This window comes from Leptodactylus fuscus, chromosome 10, assembly GCF_031893055.1.
Source record: "Leptodactylus fuscus isolate aLepFus1 chromosome 10, aLepFus1.hap2, whole genome shotgun sequence".
Lineage (NCBI taxonomy): Eukaryota > Metazoa > Chordata > Amphibia > Anura > Leptodactylidae > Leptodactylus > Leptodactylus fuscus.
This window is the reverse complement of record NC_134274.1, coordinates 25,533,266-25,557,637: the sequence shown is the minus strand read 5'-3', so window position 1 is coordinate 25,557,637 and position 24,372 is coordinate 25,533,266. Positions and strand designations below refer to the sequence as shown.

At 42.1% G+C, this 24,372-nt stretch overlaps 1 protein-coding gene across 1 annotated transcript; it reads left to right on the top strand.

Moving 5' to 3' along the window:
- Positions 1–1,902: 1,902 nt before the first annotated feature.
- On the top strand, positions 1,903–24,372 carry STYK1 (serine/threonine/tyrosine kinase 1). Its single transcript, XM_075257543.1, has 10 exons — positions 1,903–2,068; positions 13,558–13,656; positions 13,915–14,043; positions 15,864–16,106; positions 17,000–17,181; positions 18,148–18,231; positions 18,688–18,896; positions 21,257–21,297; positions 22,157–22,253; positions 23,824–24,372. The coding sequence occupies exons 2-10, from the start codon at positions 13,584–13,586 to the stop codon at positions 24,026–24,028; spliced, it is 1,263 nt and encodes a 420-aa protein (XP_075113644.1). The 5' UTR covers positions 1,903–2,068; positions 13,558–13,583; the 3' UTR covers positions 24,029–24,372.

Below are 24,372 nucleotides of genomic sequence, written 5' to 3'. Positions count from 1 at the left end.
CTCTTTAGTCGTTCTTCTCTTTCTAGGAAGGTTGTATGTAAATGTTTATAGTTCTGGTTATATAATAGTAATAATAGTATCAGTTTTGACAATGCTCTGTCCTATAAATACACAAGGCCCAGAAATCTCTCTGCTGTCCTGAGCGTTTTCCAAAATGTAGCGCTGTTGGTAAAAAAAATTTCACTGCACATCGTATTGCGCATAGAGTTCTTCTTACACTGGATACAATTTAGCATACAAATCAGCTTTGTGATGTATTAAAGGGATTGTCCAAGATTAGATATTGATGGTGTGTTCTTTTGACTAGTTCATGAGCAATGGATATGTAGGGACCACCCATCAGGTGTTGCTGGATCGGAATAGTATATGGAGCTGGAAGTAGATGACCCCATACACTGTGTTGTGGCCATACTGGAATGCGGCCATTCTACTTCCATCTGATAAGAGAAACTTCTATCTCAACAATGTATTTTATTTGCATAAAATATCTTCCCACGTAGTGAGCCACAGCTAAAAAATGTTGCAGAAAATACTGTGGCAGAAACACAATACAGGATTAAACCGGAATCACATCCGCTTTGCAGGTACTTTAAAATGTAGTGTATTTTGCTGTGGGGCCCTGGCCTTAAAGAGGTTTTCTTATGAACGACCTGTATACCAAATGTCCTGTATGGACATCCATAGCAGCAAAGCAATATGCCATGTTTTTAGCATAAAAAACTCTCTTTATAATGTTTGCAAAACTTTTGTATTGGGTCAATCAAGCTTGGTATGAAGCGCAACTTAAATTGGCTTAAGACATAGTGTACAACATTGTCAGGGCTCCGAGGAAGCTATCCAAGGCAAAACACAGCCGAAGTTATGTCAAAGTGGAAAGTGACATTATTAAACTCTGGGGTCTCTTCACAACCCAGTATAATAGGGGGAGGCCCAGGAGAGTGTAAAAAATAATAGATATTTATAATCACTTTTCTTCACCTCTTTGAGCTTCCTCACTGTGTCTGGCACTCTCTCCCTGCCTCCTTGGTAACGTAATGTGCTCGGGCTCACCATTGAGGTCTATGATTGGGTCTCAGTGGTGACATGGGCACATCAAGCGCTATGAAATCATGATGCTTGGTGTGCCCATGTGACCGCTGGTAGCCCAATCACAGGCCTCAGCAGGGACCCTCACCACATGAGGTCACCAAGAGAGTGCCGGGTGCTGCAAGGAGACTCAAAGAGGTAAGCAAAGTTGAGTAGAAATTTTTTATATACAGTAAATATATATATATTATATTTGATTTTCCCCTGTGGCCAAAAGGCGGCTTTTTTGCCATGCAGGGCCCCAGCCTTATGCAGTTTTATTGCATTCCACAAGTTTAGCGTGAACAGCATTCGGTGGCCCAGACACTGGTATCAATGAGGAAGCCCTTTGATACAACGTGGGACTTCTTTGGTGATCTGTGGCAAATCTAATTTGGACTAAAATTTCTTGACTCGCTAGACTCGTGGGTGTGGATTCTCAGAAATGGAGGGTAGTTTGGGTAGTAAATTCATGCTCCAAGTAAACTTACAAACGGGTGGTATAAACTTAGACCAGACAGTCTATAGATAGATCAGATTTATCATGCACTGTGATAGCTCTGGCATGTGTTCAGACTGCCTGTCTAAGTATACACTGTGTATGAGTTAATCGGGCCAGTATGTGGTGCTCTACTGTCCTTCTTGCCACTTATGCCAGTGTTGTCCATGTCGCTGGCAGGTACTACATGTTTGATGTGTGCCTGTAATACATGTTGTTACCTTGCAGCTGCACCCTGTCTGCTTGGGACATTGCCTGTACGACACACTGAGTAGGGGTGGGGAGTCATTCAGTACACATCAGAGCCTGAAAGACCCGTCAGACAGGTGTGAAGTAAGTGGAAATCTGATCACAGCCGTGTATCCTGGGACCGGCCTGTCTGTCTGAAGAGCGCTACGGAGAGTCACAGAGGAAGACACGGAAATAGTTGAGGGGCAATCGCTGAGATAGTAGGGGACGGAAGGGTAAACATGCTCATAAGGAAAGGACAAAGGCTACAAGAAGGTAAGTGAATGAATATGAGTGATACCTATAATGTACGTTACACCGTGCTATAGATATACAGCAGTGTACATGCACTATGCCAATGGTTGTGTGCAAGATGAACCCTCCAAAATATAGCCCAAAGGCTACCGTCTACACAGTTAATTTGGTAGCTTGTATGTATTGTATAGATATTTGCGTTACTGTATACAGATATATCGTCTACACAGTTAATTTGGTAGCTTGTATGTATTGTATAGATATTTGCGTTACTGTATACAGATATATCGTCTACACAGTTAATTTGGTAGCTTGTATGTATTGTATAGATATTTGCGTTACTGTATACAGATATATCGTCTACACAGTTAATTTGGTAGCTTGTATGTATTGTATAGATATTTGAGTTACTGTATACAGATATAAATATTTATGACTTCTTGATTTGTAACGTTTCTAGTTTTTCTTTAGTTATTTACCAATCCCTTATCTGATATTTTGTACCAATGGTCTGTCCACGTCTATGTCTTAGGGTGGCTTTCACAACGTCGTTGTAGGATTGATAACCCGACACCATTATACAACATAGTCAAATGGCCATAAGACCTTTACAAGTTTTGTGTTATAATTCATTATTTATGAAGGAACTCAGAACAGTCTTTGTCTTGGGAACAAGACGAATACAAGAGATAGAATAAAAGAAGACACAAGAAATAAAGCGCAATAACAATGTACCGTACATACCGCATTGGGCGCTTTTTCCCATGATAGGGGATCTATACTATTCATTACATTGTTATTTTGCCCGGACACATGGCTTTGTACCTTATCTGATTCGGAGGTTTAGGCTGACGTCTCTCATCTTGTATGAATGTTACTTATGTGTCTAATTGATTCACACATTTAGGAAAACAGATACATGTGCCAGTATGTATATCTAATTTATAGGTAATGATGTAAGAATGTTAATTGTTATGGTAATGACTTGGTGTCTTTGGCATCTTTACAAATAAGGCTTATGTCTATCCTTACATTTATTAAGCTCTATATCACAACATCTTAGAACCCGCTCAGTATGTCTGTACATAATAGCAGGAGGCTTTAGGATCTGGTTAGATTTAGAAATGGAATCTTCGGTTTCAGTAATATCATTTTCGATAACATTCTGTAGGTATGGAATGTGTAGATAGTGTCTATAATGTACGATCAGAAAAGATATTAGGTGCTGCTACTTGTGTATCCCCCATGTAGTGTAACCTTTACTGTATGATTTTTGATGTCAGAAGTTACAGTATGTTTAACTATAGAGGTGTTGTCCAGAACTAGAGAATAGGACTAAGTATTCTCAATGAGAGGTTCTTCGCTTGTCCAATGTATTCCCTATGAGTCATGGAATATAGTATATGGTCCCTATAGTGTTGAACCTTGGACCCATTACCAATACAGACAAGCACATGTCCACTTTTAACTGCATCCTAAACTACGCCATCATTGCACAACCAATTAATACCATGGGGATTGCAACTGGCAGCAAATGATAAGGCTGAGGCCCCACGTTGCAGCTTTTTTGTTGCAGATTTTGCTAAGTTTTTTGAGCCAAACCAAGGAGTATCTACAAACGGAATAGGAAATATATAGGAAGCTCTTATACTTCTCCCTTCTGCTCAATCCACTCCTGACTTTGGCTCAAAAAACTGCAGCAAAATTTGCAACAAATAAATCAGCTTTTCCGCAACGTGAGGCCTCAGCCTAAATAAATCTGTCTTCTGCTGGATCTTTAGGGCTCATATATTACCATCTAGTGGTACTGAATATGTTGATGCTGCATATGTAAAACTATTATTACTACAATAGTTGGTATTATTGCAACTGAAGGGAAAGTTTGACCCTGGGGGTCCTTGAGATCCTGATCCTGAGACCAAGATGATGTTGAGATTACATTAAAGGGTATTCCGACCTTAGAGTTTTATGGTGTATCCACTGGACATACCACAAATAACTAATACTTGTTGTTCCTACCTCTGACTCCTGTAACTATTTGTAGAATGGGGGTTGCTTGACCCCTATTATGCCGCATCCAAATTTGCAGAGGGCTTTCAAATGCATGGCTGTCTCTATTCACTTGCTGTTTCCTATACAAGTAAATGGAGAGAGACCTGCCCACGTGGCAGTTAATAGACACACAACAGGTGAAAAACTCCTATAATATTTTTATTACTACGTCTAAGGATGAAATGAGCAGGACTGCAAAGTTTGAGTCCTTGGCATGTGCATCAAGTGTCCGCTGAAGAATCCTGCCAGGAATGTCTTCAGATAATTGTCCAGACATGAACTATAACTTGCACACTTGGATCCCTTTGGATCCCTTAATATGAGCCAGAATGGAGAGTTGCTCTGTGAAAATGGATGCTGCTTTGGCTGGCCTGGCTATTCATTTGAATGGCTGCTGTGTAATGCTACATTTCTCCTGTAGCACTTACTACTGAAGAAATATTTAGTCAAATGTCACTGTCTCACATTATCTATGACAAGTAACAGTGAGGTCTATCCAGTATAAACTAGAAGTGCTATTATTATTCTCTGCGGGTTTCTTCATACCCCCACAAAAAACATGCATAGTTGTCTTTTCTCATCCCTCAGGGGCTTTGCCGTAGTGTCCAGTCTATCCTGGGCTTCTTTTGTCCTCCTCTGTGGTTTCATCAACCCCAAGTCAATGCTGAGGCCTGTGATTTGGTCTCATTGGGGAAGTGGACGTATCAACATCATTGTGTCTTTATCATGATTTTGAGCCCTCCATATGCCTAGTAAGGCCCAATAAGAGGACTTAGCATTGACCAAGATCCACTGACATCACAAAGAAGGCTGGATGATGCCAGGAAAAGAACAGTGGGCTCTGCAAAGGGGTCCGGGAGAGGTGAGAAAAGGTAAGTATGACTGTATATTATTTACTGCACCTCCCCTGGGCATCTGATTATTACAAGAGAGACCCCATGGTATAATAATACCATCTTTGGAGACCTCACGATATAATAATGATTGGTGGTGAAATTTTGATGCGGCCAAACCTAAAATTTTGGAAAATTTTTAACAAACCTGGTTCCTTACCAACTGGTAGGAATTAGGAGTTAATAGAGATGCAATCTCTGTTCAGGATCCTCATCTCTTGATCAAGGTGTAGAGCTTTGTACAAAGAGAATCTTTTGATCTGGAGGCAGCGCCGCACCTCCCATGAGGCGACCTGAAGCGACCGCTTCAGGCGGCGCTATGCCAGGGCCCCAGGGAGGGTGGAATTTTTGCTGACCTAAGCCAGCTTATGGTCACCGTCACTGAGCGGTGGATTGGGGAGGCCGCTGGAGCAGCGCTGCTAAAGCCCCTGCCCCTCACGCTCAGGCAGAGAGCAGGTCCTCTCCCTGCCTGCTCTCTGCCTGCTAAAGACGCTCGCTCCGCTCGGCTCCACCCCCTCCATGCAGCCCCGCCCCACCCCCTTCCGCTCGGTCCTGCCCCCTCTGCTCCGCCCCCTCCTCCAGGGGGGGGGGGCGCTTTCTGACGTCCGGCTCAGGCGGCAGATACCCTTGGTTCACCCCTGTCTGGAGGACATTGTAATATTTCATTTCACCTTTGGGGGTGCTATACAGATTACAGATGTGCCCACCCATTATATAGCTTGAATTTGGTCCATTCAAATCCAGTTTCTCATTGAAGTATTTGCTGTGACCCCAATGGGTGTGTATCCCAGAGGTGACCGCCATGATCATAAATACTACCCTTTTGACCCTGAGTTCTAGCCTATGTTAGGAAACCGTTAACAGTCTCATTGACAGACACACAAAAAACTACAGTATTCAGAAAGTAAACCAGAGCAAGTTACATTTTGAGACTGTAGAAATGAATTCAGTGTAATCCACCCAAAGATCAAGTAAGACGCAAATGGAAAAAGAATTGTCTTCCATTGAAATGAGTGGGAAGTGTAATCTTTGTGTTGGATTCTGCCATGTGAACCTACCCTAACACAGGCTGTAACTCAGGATGACTACAAGAAAGGTAATACAATAAATTATCAAAGAAATGCACAATTGTGTTTATAGGTAAACAACATACACATTAGGTAATTGACATGGCATTAAGAAAATGTACAAGCAGCCCTGTGGGAAAACAGTGTCAACGTGTATCGGCAAACAGAGGACAGACAAGTTCTCCATCTTTCTAGATGAAAGCCCTTCAGTTTGTAGACTTGTCAATAGTAATCTACCATGCTTTCTCATGTATGTGTCCATGTACTTACAAGTCAGGGGCAAAGGAGGGTCAAAACCAGGAGAGGACTACAAGGTCAGAAAAAAAAGGGAAGTCAAGGAGACAAAGTAGACACCAGTTCATATAAGAGAAGATTAGCTCAAGTGAGGTCCGTATCAGTGAGGCTGGCATTGTCAATCGGACCACAAGGAGAGGTGTAGAGGTGTTAGGTAGGACTATCAAGTGAGACCTCGAGCACTTGTTGGGCATTGGACCACCTTCTTGGCACTTCCAACTTGTTTTTATTGACAAGGAGAAAGTGGTGAACAGTGATAAAGATATTTTTGTTGGAGGGAAAACTGATATAACAGCTCCATTTAATTTCACAGCCCTTCTAATAGTAGAGTATTGTAATAATACAGACCCTGGGTACCTATGGCAAACAATCTAAGCCTATTCACATCTCTTTGTATTCTGTCCTCTGGATAGCTTGGCTGAATGTGGGCGGAATAATGTTATTGTCATCTATTGCACAATGTACAAAAGGTTAAGCCAAGACTGGGCAAATTCTGTGTCTGTCTTTTCAGTCATCATAGTTGATATTACGTCAATCGAATCAATAGTAAAGCAAAGGACTCAATAGGGAGGTTAGGAACAAAGCAATAGAAAGTAATAGGGAAGTAAAGAGCACTAAAAGTAGGAGGTTAGTAGGAGGTCATGGTTGTACATTTTGAAAGTTAGAATTCCTTCATACTACTATTCTTATAGTTCGTCGCCCTGATCTGTCATAGGATGAGATCAATGGACATTAATGGCAATAAGGTGATGGATACAGATGGGGCCCCCTTCATCTCGTGTCAATTCCTATTCACTTTAATGTAAAAGACGTGGTGGAAACTTTCTTCCTGCACGTATGACTTTATCTTAGACCTGTGTTTTTTTTTTTACTGTTTTTATTTTTTTTCCCAATGAACGTACAAAACAGGAGAACAGAGGCAGACAGAGGAGGTTGTTAGTAACAGTTGTGTGAACCTACTCTTATTCAGGTGCAGACAAGTGTAAAACTTGAGCAAAGAAGTGCTGCAGATAGAAATCCTGTCACTAGGGTTGAGCCGATCCTGACTTTTCAGGATCGATTTTAAAATCCGATTTCCGATCATTTTTCATTCGAACCCGATGTCGATCCCAATTCCGATCCCAATGCAAGTCAATGGGATTTTTTTATTAAACGGAGATCAGATTTTAAAAGCAATCCTATTCACTATACAGCATGGAATCTAACAATTGTTAGAATCCACACTGTGTAGAGAATCACTAAGTAGCCAGAGGATTTTTTTTAATCCTCTGGCTACTCAGTCCCCCCTGGTGTCCACTTCTCCAGAGATGGCTGCTCCGCTGCTGTTTGCCTCGCTGCCGCTCTAGCTGCAGTCTTCTTCGCCTCGCGGCCCCCTCCCTGCCAGGTTAGGAGAGTGTGGGCGGGTTAGGAGAGTGTGGGTGGGTACTGGGATGGGAGACGTGATATCTCCCCGCCCTATACCCACCCACACTCTCCTAACCCGCCCACACTCTTCTAATCTGGCAGGGAGGGGGCCGCGAGGCGAAGAAGACTGCAGCTAGAGCGGCAGCGAGGCAAACAGCAGCAGAGCAGCCATCTCTGGAGGTAAGTAGCTACGAGACATGTTAGTTTAGTCTCCCATTAGAATGAATGGAGGCAGCCGGCGCGCAGGGGGTTAAGGCTGTGTGTCGGCTGCTTCCATTCATTCCTATGGAACCGCAGCGGAGCCTTCACACTGAGTATACACTATATACTCAGTGTGAAGGCATTGTGGGAAATGCTACCGATCCCGATCCCACCTAAAAAGATCGTGTTCGGAATTCCGATCGCGATCGTGAAATTTTCTCGATCGCCGATCAGAATCCGTTTTTTTCCGAACACGATCGCTCAACCCTACCTGTCACGAAAAAAACTTTAGGCTAAGGCCCCACGTTGTGGAAAATCTGCTTTTTCTGTTGCAGATTTGACTGTGGTTTTTTTTTAAGCCAAAGCCAGGAGTGGATTGAGCAGAAGGTTGAAGTATAAGTAATTCCTATATATTTCCAATTCCTTTTGTAGTCATTCTTGGCTTTGGCTCAAAACAACGCAGCAAATCTGCAACAAAAAAAGCTGCATTTATGATATGTGGTGAATGCGTCTTAAAGTGTTGGATCAAGGAGATGATCCATATGACGTAAAAGGGTACAAGGACCCACCTAGGGGTGCTGAGAGAAAAGGATTCCAACAAGGATTTTACTTTGTCCATTGTATTAAGATAAAGGACTAGGGTACTGAACTGAATCTTCGCCCTAGAGACACAAAGTTTAACTGCAACTTTTTTAGGGAATATGGATTTTAAAAAGTACCTTCCTTGGGACCCCGCTATATAAGCCATGCCTAGGACCCTGTGCTGAAGCTTGTTTGTTAATGCCAATGGTGGGATTGTTTGTACCAAAAATTCTATCATCAATCAGATGGCCGCAACGATTCTGTCCAAAGCCTAATGTGTATGGTTATCTTTATACTTGACCCAAAGGCCTTTATATGAGAAATTTGTAGTTTGGCTAAACTTTCCCTGACAATATCACCTAATTGTACAGGGTCTCAGGAACCCGCAGCAGACGGCCCTTTGAGACCTTTCATCACTGACCAAACCTAGTGAATAGGCTTTTTAAAAGAGGCTGTCGAAAGGTCTAAGGAAATTCAAGATATTGTGTCTGACCTGGCCAGCTCTTGTGGCCATTCTTCTCAAATCACAATGGCCTCCATTGGGGACTGCAGTCTTAGCTCTTTATCTACAGAGATAGCAAACAAGTTAACTTTTCAACCAACCCCAAAGTCAACTTAATTGGGCTACATCTTAATTGGGCTACATCTCTATCTGTGTCCAGAGACTGTGTCGGAGTGTCCTCTAAATTGCCAGATGAAAACATCCTGCATGTATGACTTTTATATCAATGGACCCTGATATAGTCAATGGAGTCCGTCCTGCTCTGGATGTGTTTGCTATTTTAATGGTATGTTTGTCCATTGTTCTGATCCTCCTATAGACCAGAACAATGGACAGCTTTATGAAGGTGGTTCAGGTGTAGATCTGTATGAACTAGTTTGCATTGACACAATACTCCATATAACATTTAGGTTATTTTAGTCTGTCACATAATGGTTTGATGGATGAATTTGCAGATAGCATGTAATGGCGTACAGTGGCCACAATAAGTGACATACAATACTGGTGTATAGAAATGCTGCAAAGTAGGAAAGCTTTCAAAATCAGAAGTCTTAGGCTTGATACATGAGCATGAAAAACTGAGGTGTAACGGACATTTTCTTACCATCCATTATACATCTGTTTTTAAACAAGTGGAATCAAAGGGGACATTCATTTTTGTAATGGACTGTTCTAACGGATATTACAAAGTAAGACAAGACCTTGTAATCTGAGCGATCTCAACTATATCAAACCTATTGTACCAAGGAGTAGGGCATGGAGTGGAACAGAAGGTTGCAGCTGCATAGTAATTGAGTTTAGTATTGTGAAACCTAAATATCCTAAAATCCTCTAACTATTGTAGTAATATTTAAAGGGAATCCATCACCTCCCCCATCCGTTATAAACCACTGCCATAGTGCTGTAAAGGCAAATACACAATCAGCCAGAAGTAGATGCAAGTACATAGAAGACTTTTTTGCCTTACATTGTAGGCTGTGGGATTTGCTGAATGTTCAGTCCTTTGCACAGATCAGTTAGCAGATGTGTGGAGGCTGTGAGGAGAATCAGCCCCTCCACCTTTCACTCACTGTGATCCCATCTTGCTTATCTAATGTATCTATGGGCAGACCTTGGATAGCAACAGTGAGAGTGAACTGCAAATTAGCTAAAAGGGAGAAATCTAGCGGCAGGAACTTTAGAAAGGTTTTCAGACAGAAAGTAGTAACATTATATTTAAAATGTATTACATTTTGATCCAGAATCACATTTTCTGTAATATGAGACTTAGTTGTCTGAAAAGTAAGTGACCGTTTAGAGACATTTTAGAAGCTCAGTGCCACTGTCCTAATTGTTTGTTACCCTCCATCTCTTATTTTACCTACAGCAGTTCCAACATGGCTGCAGATGGGATATCATGTGATCAGAACTGTTGATTCCTCTGTTGAATAACACTGCATACACCAAGGAAAATGGGATGACATATAACATCGCCCGTCTGCTTGTTTGCTGGAGATTAAGTAGTTTCCACTGTTTTGCCTTCTGTGTTATATGTCAAGAAGTTTTCATAATATACAGTGTATATCCTATGCAAGGATGTAAATATACCTCTGTATAGGTATATGATGGAAAACATTGCCCATAGAACCCCATACTAAGAAAAGAATACGAAAATCATTATATTACAGGGTATTTCACTATCTTCCTCTGTATGGAGTATCATGGTGTATTTTGCTATATGCTATGTATACTAGCCTGACATGGGCTCTGCAGATACTTTAGTCATAGTAACCTAAAGCCCCTTTTTAAAATTAAAAATGTATAGAAATTAGATTCAGAGAGAATTGAAGGGATTACAATGTATATGCAGATACCCATGACACGGTGACCTTTACAGGTAATGCTTGAGGTAGCACAGTGTAAGCGGATAGGCCCCTGGACACTGTAGCTATGTGCTGAATGAAATATAACAACTGCTTGAACAAGTTATTAAATTGTCTGTTCTTGTCTACATTGGAGACTTGGAGACATCCTGAAGGGTTTAACTTTGGACACATGAGCTGTAGAGTGTAACAGGAGCTTGGTCTCTGCATCAGACTGCAGTCCACGCCTATACATACTTATTTACTTATGGATTAAGGTATGATATCACAATATGAGGGCGAGGTTGTCTAACTGTAGTTCTAACGTTCCTTAGTACACCTTGGCTAGGTACAGACGTGGCAGAAGAGTCCTCGGTGCAGCACATCCATGGCACTTCCACAACAGCATGCTAAGAAATTTTTCAGGACATGTGAACCGGATTTTGGACACCCCTTATACTTGTATTGTACTGTAAACCAAACAACAAAATCTGCAGCTAGGGGCATATCTTGATGCTCCGGGGGTTCCAGTGCAAAATCTGTAATGGAGTCCCTACTGGCTCTGTACCATTTATAATAGTAGTAAATAGTAGAATGTTACATTTGCACCCCCTATAGTCATGTCCCTGTCTAGAGCAAATTCATCACTTCTGCATCCAGCCTTTCTCTACCTTTGAAGGATACAGTACAGTGTAAACATACTCCATGTTCATCCTGGCTCGCTGCACAGGGGGCTAGTATGTAATAGGGCCTCTGTCCTGCTCAGTGATGTAACCAAAGTTTTGTGGGCCCCGGTGCCATCTTTTGTCTGGGGCCCCCTACCTCATCCCTACAGTGAATTCTTGAATTCTTGGTTACGGGTGCTAAGGAGTTTAATCACCCTTAATGTGGTTCGTGTAATCTGTGGGTCTCCTTGGCTTATGGGCCAGATGGAAGCGGCAATCTCAATACTGAGGCCAGTGCTTATGGGCCCCCTAAGGCTCCTGGGCCCCAGTGCGACTGCATCCTCTACACCCCCTCAAGTTATGCCCCTGGTCCTGCTAAAACCAGTTAGCAGCAGCCTGTTATCTATTTTAAGGGACTGAACTAATGATGTTAGGCTAAATGTACAAAGAGCAATGTGGACCCTGCTTTGGCTTTCTGGTGATGGTTCCTCAGGGCCAATATTTGGAGAGGACTTTAAGGCACAATTCCTTCATTTAACTTAATTTGCCCTTAAAGGGGTTGACCAGGAATTACAGATCATGCAGGAGGCCGGGGAAGATGCAAAATACTATATTGTAGCTTTTCTGCAATATGTGGCCTCATCCTTAAAGTGACCCTGGAAAAAACTGCAAGTGACGTCATACTAAAAGTGAGATAAATTGGCAGAAGATGGGCCCAGGATGAGGAGGTACAGATATAAACTAGTTTAACATGAATTGTTGCCGTTTTCGTCAACTTTACTTTATCAATGTTTTTTTATGACTTTTGTTGTGATTTTCCATGATGCAGCAAGTTATCAGATTCAGTTGAAGACTATATCTATTATGTAACAGGGTGTAAAAATGTCTTGAATTTTCCAATATTCTTTTAATATGAATTTTTCATGCTTTTCTAGGTCTGTGCTTACTGTCATTCATTCTGGTTACTTCCAATGGATTCAAACCAGACCTTGATCATGTGATATATAGTCCATGGTCATATGATATACAGTGCTTGATCATGTGATATATAGTCCATGGTCATATGATATACAGTCCTTGATCATGTGATATATGTAGTCCATGGTTATTTTATATACAGTCCTTGATCATGTGATGTATAGTCCATGGTCATGTGATATACAGTCTTTGTTCATATGATATATAGTCAATGGTTATGTTATATACAGTCCTTGATCATGTGATATATGTAGTCCATGGTTATGTTATATACAGTCCTTGATCATGTGATATATAGTCCATAGTCATGTGATATACAGTCCATGGTCATATGATGTACAGTCCTTGATCATGAGATATATAGTCTATGGTTATGTGATGGACACGCAGGCGCAGAGCTCGTTACCAGGCAAATTTCTGATTACTGTACAGTGACTATAACGAGTTGTGTTCATCACATGACCACGGACTGTTTGTCACATGATCATGGACTGTATATCACATGACCATCAGTCTATACTATATATCTTTTTTTTGTCAAAGAAGATCCATTGAAATAAATGTTAATAGTTCTTGTGGTATCCGATGGGCACAAATGCATGCATTTTCCTGTCTAAATGTAACCTTTGCTCACTATGTTTGCATATTGTGCTGTGTACACACAAGGTGCCTGCCTTACTATATCAGATACACTTTGCGTGAGCGTTACGGTAGTCAGATATCACATGGGACCAAACCTACAATTGCAATATCCTGAACGTGTGAGAGGAATTTGCATGCTCAGCCTTTCATCACCTTGGCTAGAATAAAGGCTAACTTCCCAAATGCCTTTTTTAATAGATGTGTCATCCTAAGAATAACATATCAGCTTTTCAGAGATATTGTAGATAGAGAACTAATACAATATATAGGACAACTCTATAAGTCTGATGCTGAATGGTGCTCAGCCTATAGAAGTTTTTATCCATGTGTAAGATACATTCAGACTCATTGATTGTAAATGCGTCTCTGCTTTACACGTGCCTTTACAGACTGTAAGAAATAACTAACACCTTTAATGATGGACGACCAACATGTCCGACCACCTGGACGCACTCTACTGAACTGCTCTAGCGCCGATAAACTCTGCAGTAAGTATAATCCAGTCCTTAAAGGGATCTTCCCAGGTTTTGAATATTTGTTTTATAGAAAACATATCAGAATGGTGGGGTTCTAATACGCTAAACCTCCACGAATCATATGATATTAGCTATTGCCGGCACTAGAACTAAACAGTGCGAAGAGCCAGAATTATAAAGCCCCATAAACTGTGTAGTGGTCGTACTGAAGTCATCCAGCAAAATGTAAAAAAATTTAGATTACTTCAATCATTGTTTTTCCTTTTGCAGTTGTCGAAACGTACCAGTATGAGGTGATCGTGATCCCTGTGCTTTTTATAGGAATTTCCCTAATCCTAATTGCTATTATTCTCTGGTTGCGGTATCGAGGAATGAAATTAAGCAAAAAAAGAGCAAAAGGTAAATTCAATCTTTCATAAAAATCCATAGACAAAGAATGCTGGAATATGAGGGATGTATTATTATCCTTCTAACGTAAGGTGCAATCTTGTGTTGTCTGAGCTGAAACATCATAAAAATTGCTAATCATTAAACATCTCTGGACCTTATACAGTTAAAAGGGTTGTCCAATTTAGAAAATGTAAGGGAATTGATAGTAGAGCAATTCCCCAGTGGGTTGCTGAAACCAGAGAGGAAGGGAAAGACAGAGACTGTGAGTCCTAAACTCAACCCAGCTCTTGTCCCTACCTACTTGCCACAACTTTTCTAATCACAGGGACAACTGGGCAACAATCCCTTCTCTGAATAAGTGTAAACACTAAATGCGGACAAGACAACACAACACAGAAGAGGAGATAGTAAATCGAGGGTCATAGCCATAGAAACAAAGCAGTACCAAAATGCAATCCAAAAGAGTAGTCAAAGGTCAGAAGTCAATATGTACAATACAATAAGAGCAAGTAGAAATCTTAGGAAGGACAAAGTCACAATAGTCAACAAACCTGTTTGGGATGATGACCTGTTTAAAGGAAGTCCAGAACCCACCCCAGACTTGTTTGGCAGATCGTTTGTCAATCACACAGGTAAGGCTAAGATTAACTATTAGAGGAGCGGAGGGAATTCAAGGTGAAGGAGATGGATGTGGTGGAAAATCAATTACAGAGGTGAGTGAATAGGACAGTGTTCAGACAATGCAAGAAGAACCTAAAGCAAGGAATAATAACTGAACACGCCTCTTGTGCCGCAGTGTATGAGCGGAGGTCAGCACAGAGGCCTGAGTAGGCAGAGACGTTACAGAAAACCTATCCTCATATGATAGGAAGTCTAGAGTGGAAGGTGGAGGTGTAGGGGTCCCTTTTCAGAATCATCATCCCTTGGCCAGATTAGAAAACAATTACGAACAGCAACTCTTGCTTTGGCAGACCTGTGCTGTCCTCCATTTACAGACAGCCCATTGATTGGAATAAGCACAGTGTAATGCTTTGTTTCACCTGTGATGGCACTGCAGAGAAATTGAACATCTAGTCTTAGGTTTTGCCAAAGATTAGAGAAGATTGAAAGGGGTCCCAACTAGGTAGCATTTCTTGATCAGCTCAGTCTACTCTTGGGTTTTTCCATAGATCAGAGCAGATTGAAAGAGTTCCCAACAAGCGAGCATTTTGGATCAGCTCGTTGTTAAGGGACCCATCTAACAAATAGAAGTTGTCCAAAGTAAAGTACAACTCTTTCTCTTTAACTGATTGTCAATGAATTACAGAAAACTCAGCAGGGGCTAGAGTGGGTGTAGAACCAACAAACAAACAGGCATCATTGGTTGTGTGGTCCCTGTCTAAAGTGTCTAGGCTCATTGGCCCAGGAACGGTGAGGTTTACATGTCAACTAACACCAATCAGTGACCTCAATGGTGCCTGGTAAGGAGCTGACGTATGTAAGTGGCATCACCGATCCCTCTCCAGAGACCGCTGAGGGCCCTGATTCTAGTCTAATGACCTCCAACATGTGAGGAAAAGGGACTGGAACCGCACAAAGGATCACCACCTGACTATGCCTTTATTTCTTGTTTTACTTCCACCTGAAACCAACCCAGAGTTCTGTACTGATGGACAACCCCTTTAACTAGACAACCACTTAAAGACAAAGAGCTGTGATGTTTTTTATTACAGTATTTTTAATGATTTGAGGAGAATTTGCCATTTACGATCCCTGAGCTGTCATCCAACAGAAAAAAGAAAGAAACGACAATTAAAGTTCAATAAAAATCTTCTAATGTTTATTTGCAGCAGAGCATGTCAACCAGGAGAACTACACAGGGGTGAACTCAGGGATCCACTTAGAAGAGCTGTCATTGGACGCTGTCCTAAGAGCACGAAATCCCAGTCTTTTGGCACAAGAAATCCCATGTGAGAGGGTCAGTGAACCTTACCAGTTTATGTTTGACGGAAGGTTTGGCCCAATCTTCAAGACTGTGTTGAGAGATTTAGATGGAGCCAACGACAGGAATGTTGTCATCAAACAACTGAAAGGTAGGAACATGGATGTACCTATTTATTTAGTATTGAGAGTATATATATATACATATATATATATATATATATATATATATATATATATATATATATATATATAGTCATGTAGCATAAAAATTACAAGTCAAACGCGGTCATGAGATCCAGAATTAGCTTTTCAATGTTATCCTTTAGGTAAATGTCTACTTATATACACCATGTAATCTTCATGTCAAATACTATTTGCTGATTTCTTAATACATAGATATTATGTATAGTGTTATAGAGATCTGAGTTCTCTTCTTCTATTCCTGAGCTACAAATTGTCTGCATTGACACAGAGTTGAAGGAATTTTCCAAGACTATAATATTGATTACCTATCCTTAAGACATCCAGAATCCCTTTAGGGTTCACATACCAAGTACACTAGCAGAGACGCTATACAATGTACTATACGGTGCTTGGTTTGCTTTGAAAAGGCTGCATCACTAATCTGAATGCTGTGGCCTCTTTAAATAGCTGATCGGTGGGGGCGCCAGGTGTAAGACCCCCACCAATCTGATATGGATGACCGATCTGAAATACTTTTATTACTATTATTATTAATAAATTCTATGTCAATGCAAACGATTTGGTGCTCTGTATCAGAAAAAACGGAAGCTCAAATTTCTATAAAGATGACAAAAGTTTTTCAAAGGACAGGGGACCTACCGGTGGTAAGCTTTAAAAACCATTCATTTGAATGGGTTTTTAAAGGTGACCACCGGTGTCTGTATGCGGCCCCTCCACCTGGAAACTGTATGTAAATTATGAAATAATTAGAGATTAATGTAAGTTTATTAGTCTATATTTTTGTCAACACTTTAATATCTTAATTTCCTCCATTTTTTTTAAACTCTTTCTACTGAAGGAACTGCTGAGCCTCGTGAAGTCCACGATTTCCTGCAGAGGGCAGCATTTCAATGCTGGTTGGGTTCCCATTCTAATTTGGTGGAGATTGTTGGGTGCTGCACTGAAACAAAGCCGTTCTGCATGGTGCTGGAAAGTGTGGAGCCGGGGTCACTCTTACAGTTTCTCTGGGACTGCCGTAGAGTGAGTAAAAACCAAAATTTTCGCTATTATATAAGCAGTTGAATAGAGATTTAATGGTTCTTGGATGGCGGTGTTACGTTGTCTCTACAGTTCTTTCTATGACTTCTCTTTAAGGCTTTTTTATAGAGAAACATTCACACAAACATTTTTATGGAGACATCCAGCTCACTCTGGTTTTTATGTCTTTGGGAATTGATTTCCGCAAGGAACAAGATGTATTGCTGTTTATCCAGGTACCAGCTGTGCCAACCTGTGTTGGTTTTCTGGGTTTGCTCCATATTATTTATACTATAAAGAAACTGAACAATGAGGACAACGTTCTGAAGAATTGGCACGTTCTATGTAAATTTACAGAAGTCATGCTTTATAAGAGAATATAAAAGTAAAAGTTTTCATTGCAATCCTAGGAATACGTCTAAGGCTCGGTTCACACCTGCATTTGGTGAATGTTGGTGGATTCCGTCCCCTATTCCAGTTGAAAAATGCGGAGAGAAAAGTCCTGCAAGTGGGACCAGGTGGAAACCCAAAGGACCGCATTATAGTCTATGGGATCCGAGTGGTTTTATTGCTCACCACTTTTAAGCGTTCGATACTCGTGCCCAAGCAGACGCCCCGAACGGGATACCGAATGTAGATGTGAACCAGGGCTAAGCTGCAACACAGCACATAGCTTGTAACAGATTAGTCTGGAATGTTCCTTTATGTATACATAATCTGAACAGATTCCTGCCAATAATGTAGAATTCTTCAATGCAGCGTGCAAAGTAACAGGAACAAAGTAACTGGATAGACAAGGAAACCGGTCATTGGGAAATTCCCTTCCTGCTCCGATCACAATGTTATATCTGTATAGTACGCATCACTGGTCACATGCCTAACACAACAACTGGTTGGTGAATGTAGTGTTTAGTGACAGCTGGACATCCCATAATAATAGCCGTGAAAATGTCTCATTTTATTTAACAGGATTTTGTGCCAATGGATGGAATACTTTATGATATCACCGAGTGCCAAGTTTACACAATAGCGCTACAGATCCTGTCTGCACTGGTACGTCTGGCATATTCTGAAATATTTTTCATGTTATGTATTTGCATGTCCTATTGTATATTAGACGTCATCAAGTGAGGCTTTGTTCAAACTGGCATCATTCTATTTTTAAAGTTGCAGTACTGCACTTGGCCACTACACGGCGACCGGAGCCAACTGTTTCCGTGCATATTGCAGGTGTTGGAAAGTTATGGGCTATCCTAAAGACATAAATTGTTAATTCTGGACAACCCCTTTAAGAGTTGACAGCAGGTAGCAAATTTAGACGTCATACAAAAATGAAGCCATGTGAACATACCCTAAGGATGACTACATACAATGTGATCATCGCTTCTTGACAAATAGTTTTGTTTATTGCCAGATTTATAGGCTGTCTAACGGTTCGCTTATTTATTATACAAGAGCGTCATGGACACTTACATGTCACTAACCTTGTGTTTTCTGACTCTGACACAGCAATTCCTACATGACCGAAACTTAGTGCATGGAGATGTCGCGGCCCGAAATATTCTCTTCCGCCATGATTTTACCGTAAAACTGGCTGGACTGGGTGGAGCCTGCGATATGCATTTAAGAGGAAGTTTTCCCGTCCGACGTCCTGCGCCACTGAAATGGATGTCTCCTGAACGTCTCCTTTACTTGAATGTTACAGAGAAAACTGATGTGTAAGTTCCCTCGGATGTCTCTTACTGTATTAGTATTAAAGTGACAGTCTCTTTGGAAATTGCATGTGTTATCAGGTGATGGCTGCGAATCCGGTTTCGGAAAATCCATGGCGATCAGTTATTATTGTAAGGGGAAGGTGGCAAAACATTACAAGCTGGTCATCCATTAACAACTTGCCAACTACCAATTGACCACATGGGCCAGGGTTTTTGGCATATAACATTGAGCATACTGGGATGTCCTTGCACAATTTGCACCTGTATAATCTTATGTATCTGCACAAGAAGGGAGACAGCTGTCAGTGACTGCCAGACTCCCCAAGGAGTTTATTACCGTCCAAGGGGTTACCTTGGTGGGCCAGGCCAGGGCTTCTCAGGGGATGTGATGACATTTTGCTGCAGATGTCTGCGCCTGAAGCTGACAGGTACCTGTCAGGGCCGAATGCTACCCATCTAAGATGTACCTGTGCCAAATGACAACATTCCTTTGTTTCTTTCTGGCATTTGTAGTTGACACATACAGCAATAACATGACATTTGTTAACGGAAGGATACAATGTTACCAGGAAGGATATTCTTGATCTTCCTACCGATAACATTGCATACCGTGTCTTAGAAAGACCATGGCAATAACATTTATTACTTCCCTGTTTACTCAGCTGCCTTTCCAACCATCATATCAAAGGTGAACAGCCAGCAGATTTGTACTGTCCTACCCATGGGTAGCATGAAACCATTTATGCACGACCAACTTGGCAGAGTCTTTTCTATTTGTGTATAGGGAGAGACCTGTCAATAAAGCTGAACCGGGAGAGTAGAGGGTGGAGGAGAAGGCGGTGGGGAGAAGGTGGAGGGGAGAAGGCGAAGGTGAGAAGGCAGAGAGGAGAAGGCAGAGGGGAGAAGGTGGAGGGGAGAAGGCAGAGGGGAGAAGGTGGAGGGGAGAAGGTGGAGGGGAGAAGGCGAAGGTGAGAAGGCAGAGGGGAGAAGGTGGAGGAGAAGGCAGAGGGGAGAAGGTGGAGGGGAGAAGGCGAAGGTGAGAAGGTGGAGGGGAGAAGGCGAAGGTGAGAAGGCGGAGAGGAGAAGGCAGAGGGGAGAAGGTGGAGGGGAGAAGGCAGAGGGGAGAAGGCGGAGGGGAGAAGGCGAAGGTGAGAAGGCGGAGGGAAGAAGGCGGTGAGGAGAAGGTGGAGGGGAGAAGGCGAAGGTGAGAAGGTAGAGGGGAGAAGGCAGAGGGGAGAAGAAGGTGGGGAGAAGGCGGTGAGAAGAAGGTGAAGGGGAGAATGCAAAGGAGAGAAGGCGGTGGGGAGAAGGCGGAGGGGAGAAGGTGGAGGGGAGAAGGCGAAGGTGAGAAGGCGGAGGGGAGAAGGCAGAGGGGAGAAGGCGGAGGGGGGAAGGTGGAGGGGGGAAGGTGGAGGGGGGAAGGTGGTTGAGGAGAAGGCGGTGGGGAGAACGCGGAGGGTAGAAGGCGGTGGGGAGAAGGCGAAGGTGAGAAGAAGGTGGAGGTGAGAAGGCAGTGGGGAGAAGGTGGAGGGGGGAAGGCGGTGAGAAGAAGGTGGAGGAGAGAAGGTGGTGAGAAGAAGGTGGAGGGGAGAAGACAGAGGGGAGAAGGCGGGGAGAAGGCTGAGGGGAGAAGGCGAAGGTGAGAAGAAGATGGAGGGGAGAAGGCAGAGGGGAGAAGGCGAAGGTGAGAAGAAGGTGGAGGGTAGAAGGTGAAGGTGAGAAAGCAGTGGGGAGAAGGCGATGAAAAGAAGGTGGAGGGGAGAAGGCGGAGGCAAGAAGGTGGAGGGCAGCCACTGCTCCCTGTGCCCAACTTCTTTTAAGAAGGAAGCACCCCTGTAACAGTTACTCTTACGTAGCAGATTCCCTATATAACTACTGTATCTAAAAGGTCATTTGTGGCCATTTATTATATTCCCACCACATCAACTGTGACATGATCACAAACAAATGTACAGTGGATGACGTGAACAACTTTATTCCAACACATTACCACTAGGGGCTTGAACTCATCTAGATTTAAGTAACCCTAAATTTTAGTGGGTTAAAGAATACTTGAGATAATTTTACCTCTTCCATTTTTTTTTAAGCTAAATCTATATTAGCAAGTAAGTTATGTAATGGTTTGTGTTGTTGGGATAAACAATATGAGTGTAATTCGGTAAAAGTCAGGTACATGACTGGCCTATCGGAAGATAATGACGGGCCGCCATGAAGCGGGGCCTAAAAGGTCCAGCAGAAAACAACCCCATATAAAGCCATTTGCCACTAGGGTTTGTTTCTTATGAGTTCATTTACAAATAACCTATTGGACTTTGTTACTTTTTTTTACTAGTAGACATATACAATCTTTATCTTTCTTTCAGATGGTCCTTTGGAGTTCTGCTGTATGAGATGATAACTTTGGGTAAGGATGGCTCTTCTCTTAATGGTTGTATCTTGTTACTATAACATTGGCCTGCAAATTATTAATATAAACTTATTGGGGGAATATTACAATCCCTCTACTCTTTCTCATTTGGTACAAGTCTTTTTCTTGCTCAAAACATGTACGGCCTGATTCACATCTGTGTTCGGGCCATTCTGTTCCCTTCTCTACTTTTCAGGCATAATAAATCAGTCATGCCCTACACCAGTCGGGGCCTCTAGTAAGACTGGCATACGATACACCAGTTTTAATAAATATGCCCCATTATTTGTAAACCTATACGATCATGTGTTTGTACTGGATGTGCAATACGATAGAAAAGTCTTCATGAGTCCTTACACCAAGTACTCAAATAGACCAAAAACTCTCCATTCTACCACCAAGCATGCAGTTTTATCTCTCCACGGCCAATGTATGATCTGGCAGGACCCGACACATAGACAACCCCTACTTAAAAAGTTTATTTTATGTTCCATCTTTTCATTGTTGCCCAAATTTTCCTTATTCCCATTCCCATGGTGCTTTTCTTGGAAATGGCAGTCTAACACTTTAAATACTTTAGAATATTAATAAAAGAATAACTCAAGTGTTTGCCAAGGTACTTGTCATCTATCAAGCACTTGTCATGTATATAATATATACTCGTCACATAGATTTTAATTCTAGAATGTTGTAAATTGTTGTTATTTTCTTTCTAGTCATTGTTACGTCACCTTTATTCTATTTCCTACAGGTCCATATTAGAAGTAACATAATAGTAATTGACATTAGTCATATATAAGTATATGTGATTCTACAGTATATTCCTTAGTCTAAACAGTAGTGTCCTGTCTTCTAGGTGCTCCTCCTTACCCCGAGGTTCCTCCATCTAATATCTTGCAGTACTTACAACGTGGTAACATCATGAAGAGGCCACCCAGCTGCAAGCAACATTTGTAAGCAATGCCATTATCTTTATCTATCTCCTTCACCCTTGAATCCATGCCATATGAATGTAGAATATGATAATTTGGTTACATATCCACATCTATATAGTATTGTATATAGAAGCATCTTCTCATGATATTTAGCCTCATGTACCCAGCTGTATTACAAGTCTAACTTAAGCCTGCTTCACATCCGTGTTTGGTATTCCGTTCAGGAATGGAATACCAAACGCATTGGCAAGCGGTGAGCTTATGAAAACACACAGACCACATAGACTATAATGCGGTCTATATGTTTTCCGCGTGGCGTCGGCACAAGTCATGTGGACTCCAGGGTCTATGTACTTTCACTGTTCACCACTTGTCAATGCATTCGGTGTTGTGTTTGGGGGGGGAAGTTGGGGGGGGAAGTTGGGGGGGGGGAGTTGGGGGGGGGCCTCCGAACAGAATACCGAACACAGATGTGAACTGGGCCTTATATGAATACTAGAGATGAGCGAACACTATTCGAAACTGCCGTTTCGAATAGCACGCACCCATAGGAATGAATGGAAGCGGCCAGCACGCAGACTTTGCCGGCGGCCGACCACTTAACCCTCTGCCTGCCGGCCGCTTCCATTCATTCCTATGGGTGCGTGCTATTCGAAACGGCAGTTTTGAATAGTGTTCGCTCATCTCTAATGACTACATAATATAGTATGGTGCCCATAGCCTTCCTCCACCCCCATACCAAGACTTTGCATACCACCTTACAAGGATCTTATTAAGTTCTTTTCCTAAAAGGGTCTGTTCACACGGTAGAAAATGAAGAGGAAACTCCTCTTCATTTCCAACCGCCGGCCTTTTATTACGCGGGCTAGCCGCGATGGGACGTCAATGTATCAGCATTCCGTCATGGCATCCCACTCCTGATTAGGCCGGGCCTAATGGGCCTAATCAGAAGGGAGTCTTGAAGCGCGGACACCATGCTCGGAATCTGTGGCTGGATTGAACAGGACGCTTCTTTTTTCTGCGTCCTGCTGCGATCTCTGCCTCCCATTGAAAACAATAAGAGGCATATTCGGGAGGAATCTGCTCCAGATTTGGGGGTGAAATCTGCCCCCAAATCCGCAGCAAGTTCCTTCATGTGAGGTCTGTTTGAATGTTCCTTACTCAGAATTCTTAAACTGGGTCTAATAGGTCTCTCTACATATCGGTTTTGACCCATGGCTCACATTACAACACCATTTCAGAGACATTCAATAATGTGCAAATATTTTAGGCAGGTGTGGTAAAAATGCTGTTAGGCTAAGGCCCCACATTTGCGGAACGCAGCTAAAAAAAAAACAACTAAAAAAAAGCTGTGTCTGTCATCACATTTTTGCTGCAGTTTTTCTTCCTTTATTGAAAACTTGAACGTTTCCGAGGCTAAAATTGACACGTTGTGTTTTTGAAAGTTCAGCTTTTCTGCAGCAATTTTCCCCCCGCAATGTGTGGATGGGATTAGTCAGAATCTGATTCACTTTTCCGGGACTATAAAGTACTGCGGTTTTTTTTTTTTTGCTGTGTTTCCAATCTGAAAATGAATGTCTGTTTGCAGATACAATATTATGAAGGTTTGCTGGACCTGGACGGCAGTGGATCGGATATCTGTTCCAGACCTGCGAAAGAGACTAGAAGCCGGCAAGAAGACTTCCAATGACCGGACGGTGGTGCAGATCCCTGAGCTGGTAGTACCAGAGCTATACGTGGGAGTGGCCGGGACTGAAGCTGTGACCGTGGGGAGCGACTACACTGTCCTCTAAGAGAGTCCTGGAAGATTGCCCGAGTTACATAAACTGATATTATTGACTTTCTAATTTATTTATGGAGACCAAGGAAGACTTTATAAATGAAGGTTACATTTGTCTCATAAGAGGTCAAGCTGTGAGAGACAAACCTAGAAGGACATGGGAATGTTACATTAACATTTCATATGACCTTGGCTATGGTCCCACGGACAGTGACGCAGTCAGAGAACGCCGTCTTGGTTTTGTGAGCATTTACACCAATCGGCGGTAACTGGCTTGCAGCTCTGCTGTCACATTTCTTTTCGGATTTCCATATATAGTTTACATTTTTATCTGTTTTATTTCTTACTTGAGCTTTT

What these genes read in the sequence shown, in the direction of transcription:
- STYK1 (XM_075257543.1), top strand. Translation starts at nt 13,584, where the DNA reads ATGATGGACGACCAACATGTCCGACCACCTGGACGCACTCTACTGAAC. An exon ending in TGTCATCAAACAACTGAAAG is followed by an intron (nt 16,107 to 16,999) that starts GTAGGAACATGG and finishes TTTCTACTGAAG; the next exon opens with GAACTGCTGAGCCTCGTGAA. An exon ending in TACAGATCCTGTCTGCACTG is followed by an intron (nt 18,232 to 18,687) that starts GTACGTCTGGCA and finishes ACTCTGACACAG; the next exon opens with CAATTCCTACATGACCGAAA.